Genomic DNA, 7,019 nt, shown 5'->3' on the forward strand with positions numbered 1-7,019 from the left:
AATTTCTATCTTCATGTTTATACCTTGTAAAAAATTGAAATTAAACACCTTTTATGTAACAAATAATTTCTCTAAAATTTTATTAATGATTTAAAATACAAATTTTTTTTTGAAAAATATGAGTTTATATTTTGTTTTTACTTTTATATTTTATAAAAATAATAATGAGTTTATAAATTATAACCACACGATATTACACATTATTTAATATAAAAAATGAAAGTTGAAACTATTAGAAAATATTTTACTTTGGTAACAAAATGGATCAGTAAATACATAACTCCTTGTTTTACGCGGCATGCCCACAAAGAAAAAACCCGACCCGGTTCAAGATATAAAGCTGTTGACGTGAGAGAAAATTAGAGAGAGAGAGAGAGAAAGATAGGCAACGCAAAGTGTACACAGATCTGTTCATCCGGCCGTTCGACCGACCTACCGGTACCGGAGCTCAGCGCCGACAAGAGATCCAGAAACAAAGAAGAAATACTCTCCGGATCGGTACCATACTTTTGATACAGGGGAATTCAAGATGATGTCCGGAAATTACACAACCATTGACAACCAGAATGTTTCTGGATCTGTTCCTGTAAAACTTCTTCTCCTCTTCTTCAATTGCGTTTTCATCACTTCGATACTAGATCTGAACCCTAATGTACTGTTTTCATCGATTCGCAGGCTGTTTCAGATCCTCCAGGACAAGTCTCTGTGAAATTTAATGGTACTTTTACGCGTGACGAGTTTTCTTTGCTATGATTATGTTATTTAATTTATTCGTTGGTAGCTGGATTATATTGTAAGCATTAAGTAATTTGGTTGTTGGTTGTTGCAGATTCAACTCTCCAAACCTTTCCCCCATCTGGAACACAAGGCAAGATCTCAGGCGCTTCTGGACCTCCCCGCGATGCCGATGGTGTGTGTTTAAATTCTTGAAGCATCTTATTAGTTTTCAACTATCTACTGCAATTTAGTAACTTCAATTGATGGATCTCATTTAGTTCAGCTACATAGTTAAATCCATATAAACTACATCAGTTTTAGGGCTTAGATTAATAGCATTTTAAGTTTCTTCTGGATTTGAATGCAACATGACTTAGTTAACCTATCTAAAACCTCAGCCAATTGGAAAACAAGACTCATGTTATCTTAATCCTCCAAGCAAGCTACCAACAAATGAACAGCTATCAATTAGACTTATTAGAGATGTAATCTTTGTTATATTTTCTCTTCAGATACATTCTCAAAGCCAGTATCTGGTTCATCAGAAGCACAACAAAGTAGTGGTTGGTTCAAGGTATTCACAGTTGCTGCTTACCAGCCTTACTTTGATGTTGACACATCTGATGTTTTAGAAAGAATCAAAGATTCCCTCTTGCCCTTTGGAGGAAGCTTCAATGAAAAAACCGCTAGCAACCCAGACTTGTAAGCTTTTAATCTATCCATTTCCTACTAATCTTCAAACCTTTACCCCTTAAATTACATCCTTGATCTTGAATTGCTTTTGTTATACTCAGGTATGGACCTTTTTGGATATGCACTACCTTAATCTTTGTTGCAGCTTCTATTGGGACATTTGTGACTTATTTGGCTCACAAGCTACAACATAAAGAATGGAACTATGATATCAATCTAGTAACATGGTCTGCTGGAGTGTTCTATGGATATGTGCTTGTTGTGCCTCTTTGTTTGTACATTATTCTCAAGTACTTTTCTGCCCCTTCTGGCCTTGTTCAACTATTCTGTCTATACGGATACTCCCTGTTTATCTTCATTCCAGCCATGGTAAGTAACCTTTTCTTTCTCAAATTCTTTCATAAGGGTAAAATTGTCTTCTTACATTTAGACGCACTTAGGTGGTATGTTAATGTCACCGAGACAAAAATTGTAATTTTTTGTTCCACCCAAAAAGGTGAAACAATGTAGGACAGAGACTCGCTCTTGATCTCTTGTTTGTGAAAAAGACGTAAATACCCTCCTCATTCTCATAATCCAAAATAGTTATAGAAAGCTTTTCCAATCCCATTCCATTCTATCCCCGTGTAACAAACGCAATGCGTTTGTTACATGTGATTAGACTGACCTGAATTCGAGAAGCTTTGTAGGGCTATTTTTGATGATGAGGATGAGAAGGGCATTTACGTCTTTTTCACAAACAAGAGATCGAGATCGAGAGCGAGTCTGTGTGCTACATTGTTTTCATCTTTTTGGGCGGGACAAAAAATTACAATTTTTGTTCCAATGGCATGAGTCATACACTCACAGTCTGTCAGCAGTCTGTCCAATGCATGCAAAACACAGTATAAGTATAATCTGTTCTGTCATATCTTGTCCTGGGTGGGCCCACCTTACAGATGATTTTTGGAATTGCAGTGTCTATCGGTTGTTCCAATGGAGATATTTAGGTGGGTGATAACGGGTGTAGCGGGGGTAATGTCGGCATTATTTGTGTCACTGAATCTAAGAAACCACATAGTGGCGGCGGGTGAGCGATGGTTCCTAATTGTGGCCGGGATTTTTCTCTTGCAGTTGGCTCTCTCTGTTGTACTTAAGCTGTATTTGTTCAATGTGAATGTGTAGTTTTTTTTTTTTAACAGAAATTGGTAATGGTATCGAAAATTTATAGGGATTTTAGGGTAAATGGAGTTTTGTGAACTTAAGATTTGAATGTTTTCCATGGACAGAAGAGAAACTATATTCTTATTTTTTGATATATACAGAGATTGAAAATGTAGTAATTGGTAATGGTAAGAAATAAATTGATGATGTTGAGCTACTTGGCAAATTTATTTCTATGTTTTTGGGTTGAACAAAGGGGCAAAGAAGACCCCCTCCACCCAATACGATTCATCATAACTATGATCCCTATTATGATTATTATCGTATCTTTTATGATTAAAGAAAAGGTTATAATCCAAAATTTGTTATAAGACAAAAAAAAAAAAAAAAAAAAAAAAAAAAAAAAATATATATATATATATATATATATATATATATATATATAATATAACATATTGGTTAAAAATGTTATGATGTGATTAAAGATGATAAGATCCTACATATTATAAACCATTTTTTTAATAAGGTCGAAAATGATGATCATTTTGTTTGCAAATAATTAACCAAAAATGTTTATATCCTTAAATCTTATAATTCAAAAATATGTTGATCTGAATATGTCATAATTTCTATAATTTCTAACCAAATTTGGAATATTTATGATCTTTATATTTTAAGAGTTGAAACACCTAATAATCAAAAAATTCAAAACAAAAATAAAGTATTAAAAAATAATAAAACGAAAAAGACAAATAAAAAACATAAAAAAAAAAAAGATTCGTACTTTCTCAAAAGTATTAAACTTTGTGCTTTTTCCCAAATTAACAAGTGACGTAGACTCAGCCATGAAATTAAAATAGTAAAATGATTCATATTTTTTCAAATACGGTAAATGCAAAATATAAAAATTCAAATGTTAGCATCACAAACAATATGAAATCCGTAATCCAATAATTAGAAGGTAGGACTAGCTCACTTGGTTAATATGATGTTTAACAATGTGTTTATAGTAAAAAGATATTGTGCTCAATCCTAAGCATATACCAAGTGACCCTAAAAAAAAAATTGTATAATTGACAAATGGGGATAATGACTTTGTAAGGCTAACATAGTTTATGTTTTGTTCGTGTTTAGCCTTTAAGTTATTTTTTTTGTCTAATATCATTGAACTTGTTTGAGCTGTTCACATCACGTCTTTATGATCGGTTGGTGTAGATAACATAGTTTAGATTTTGTTTATATTTAGTACCTTAAGGTTTTTTTGTCCACACATTACTATTGAACTTGTTTGAAATGTTCACATTACATCCTTATGAATCTGTTTGAACAATTGACATTACATCATTATGACCTGAAAACTCCGTTTGTCTTTTATGTTGCCATTGAACCGTATTTCAACTAGCCTGTAAAAGAGGTGTTTCAGTTTAAGCTCGGACCTACTCAATCTTTCATCTTCTTTAAAATGTTATAACTCCTTCGTTCGAAGTCGGAATGTCATAACTTTTTTCAACATGTAAGTTGTGTGTACTTCATTTTAGACTATATAAGCACCTTATTTTGTTACATGTTGATTGAGTTGTAGGTTTCGAAACATAAGGTATCAAAGCAGAATTTATGTTATTTCAGCATTGAGTTTATTATTTGTACTTCATTTTAGACTATGTAAACACCTTATTTCTTTATATACGGGGTTAAATTTTGTTGGTTGATTTGGTATTATTCTAATAATTTGGGCTCAAATCATCAACTAGTTGTACAAACTTCATAAGAACATGTGCCAATTCCAACCTGATATCGAACCAAAAACCAACATCGGCACCATAATTGGTATAGTCTAACTAGTCTAGTTATCACTTATCAGTTCTCATTATTAGTCTAAACCGGTTCCGGTTTCAAATTGGGTTCAGTCCGGTTTGGCACTAAGCACCATTGGCTATACCGAACTGGTTGTTCATCCTAGTTCCAACTGAGCACAATTGGCTTAGTTCGTCTTTATCTGACCAACTACCTAATACCATGCAGACTCATCAAACAACGATATCAGTCCTAAAAAGATCAAACCATTTCTCTAGTGATGTGAATAAATTATTTATACAAAAGATTAATGACTTATAAGGATAATATATTTTAGGTTTTGTTCATATTTGGTCCCTTATGTTTTTTTGTCCATATATTACAATTGAACTTGTTGGACTATTTACATAACATTCTTATGACCGACTAAAACCTACACTAACCGGTCATAAGGACGTAATATGAACAATCCAAACAAGTTCAATGGTAATATGTGACAAAAAATAACTTAAAAGACTAAACGTGAACAAAACCTAAACTATGTTACATTTACAAGTCATTATCCTTTGACAAATGATATGAAACTCCATGTGCTATTTTACAGTGGACAAATATGGACAATGTTTTCTTTTATGTTATTTTCAACTTACTAAAAGATTACAATTTGCAAATTATTGATTACTTATTTAATTTCTTCTCGGGATTTTATAATATATGATATTTTACAGTGGAAACGCATTAATTACACAGACTATTCTCTATAATTAATTTATTTCATATTTTTCAAATTAGAAAAATTCTCTATAATTAATGTATTTTCATATTTAATTATGATAATATTTTCCGTAATTAATGTTTCTTATGTTTACCCTTTGGACACATGTTAGAAAATCATTTTTCTTTATTATATTACCATACTAGTTTATAACCCATGAGAACTACGGTTATAAAATTAATTAAACTTTTATAGTAAAAACTCAAAATTATTAATCAATTATTTCAAATAAATTATTTTAAATAAATTTTTAATTAAGAGATGTTTTTAGTTATATAAAATTATAATCATTGATTTAAATAAATACATGAAAGCATATCACCTTATAATATATTTTAATTTTATTTAATTTTTTATTCTAATTTTATCAATTTAATGTAATTAGAGTATGAAATTTAAATTTTAAAATTTGAAATGAAGAATCAATTGTTAATTTAATGTAATTAGAGTGAGAAATTTTAAATTTTAAATTTTAAATGGAGAATTAATAGGTTGACAAATGACATGATAGGTGACATATAATATTAATGAAGATTTTTTTAATATTGTGACACTTGTCAATAGGAGAATAAACTTATTCATTTATTAGAATAGAAAGAAGAAAGATTATATGAAAAATTATTTTGAAAAATACTATAAAGGGTTTGTGAATATACAATATTTTCTCCATATTTAATTATTATATACCCATATTATAATTAATTATTTTAAATTTACTAGAAATAGATTTTTAATAATACTAAAAGATGAATTCCATGCACTCAAAGGTTAAAGGTGACCGTCTTATATAAGAAAAAACTTCATAAATAGTCTCTGTATTTTCCATAAATCTGGTATATACTTCCTAAATTCAGAAAACTTCATAGATCATATCTATATTTTCAAAACTTTTAACAAACAGTTTCTTACCCACATAAAAAGGACTTATATACCCTTCTGAATATATTTTTGATTTTATTTATTTAAATCTATTTAAAAAAAAAGAAAATAAAAGAAAATGAATAAAAGCCCACATTATGCATCTCTCTCTCTCTCTCTTTTTCTCTCAAGAACATACAATAAAAAACACACACTCCCTTTCCCCTTATCTTTCCTCCCTGCAACCGAAACGTACCAACAACCACATTCCTTTGTCTTTCTCCGAGCATGACGATTTTGTTTTCGAAATGTCTGATATTGCAAAAGGTGGATTGAAGGGAACATATGAGGTCGACGGTGGCGACGGTTCTATTAGAGATAAAGAGAGTTAAGGGCTAGCGTTCAACTTCCTCGACGTCCTTCTTCTCCCAAATCGGCTTCTGCTTGTTTCGATCTCTGTCATCCACGAACCTGGAAACGAGTATTCTGGTATTTGGGGGAAAAATCAACCGAATTTTGATCTTTGACGACTTCTGCTTCTTTACATACTTAAATATGTTATCCATAAAATCAACAAGGTGAGAATCATCTTATGTGGTATTGATTTCACGTATGTTTTTTATTATAAGGTTCGGTTTTGAGCTTTGATTTCATGTATTATTTTGGTATGGCTTTGAGCTTTGATTTCAGATTTGATATCTTGATTTCATATTTGGTTATGAGCATTGATTTCATATACTAAGGAAGAAGCATGATCAGCGAGCAGAGTGGGGTTCAACCAAGATCTGTCCTTTCTTTCCCCTTCATGTAGGTCCAAGAAAAATGAGAAAAGACGAACCGGGTGTATTAAGAGCGTCATCAGGGGGTTTTGGAAGATCTGTTGATTCCTCCCCAAATTCCCAGAAAATGGATGTTCTTTGTTGGAATTTATGATTCATATGCTGGTGTTAGGAGGATGGTGATGAAGAAGAAGGCGGGATCTTGGATTGGATTGGATGACGATGACGACCCGTATAAGAAATGATCTAGGAAAGAATTT

At 31.4% G+C, this 7,019-nt stretch overlaps 1 protein-coding gene across 1 annotated transcript; it reads left to right on the plus strand.

Annotated features, from left to right (window-relative positions):
• Positions 1-371: 371 nt before the first annotated feature.
• LOC145167080 (uncharacterized) lies at positions 372-2,770 on the plus strand. Its single transcript, XM_079086161.1, has 6 exons — positions 372-586; positions 676-718; positions 830-910; positions 1,230-1,419; positions 1,512-1,779; positions 2,368-2,770. The coding sequence occupies exons 1-6, from the start codon at positions 530-532 to the stop codon at positions 2,572-2,574; spliced, it is 846 nt and encodes a 281-aa protein (XP_078942287.1). The 5' UTR covers positions 372-529; the 3' UTR covers positions 2,575-2,770.
• Positions 2,771-7,019: the final 4,249 nt, after the last annotated feature.

This window comes from Lactuca virosa, chromosome 3 (genome assembly GCF_052849685.1).
Source record: "Lactuca virosa cultivar CGN04683 chromosome 3, Lactuca_virosa_CGN04683_v6, whole genome shotgun sequence".
NCBI lineage: Eukaryota > Viridiplantae > Streptophyta > Magnoliopsida > Asterales > Asteraceae > Lactuca > Lactuca virosa.

Coding starts and splice junctions, on each gene's coding strand:
- LOC145167080 (XM_079086161.1), top strand. CDS start 530: ATGATGTCCGGAAATTACACAACCATTGACAACCAGAATGTTTCTGGA. Junction 911..1,229: donor ACCTCCCCGCGATGCCGATG/GTGTGTGTTTAA, acceptor TTTTCTCTTCAG/ATACATTCTCAAAGCCAGTA. Junction 1,420..1,511: donor ACCGCTAGCAACCCAGACTT/GTAAGCTTTTAA, acceptor TGTTATACTCAG/GTATGGACCTTTTTGGATAT.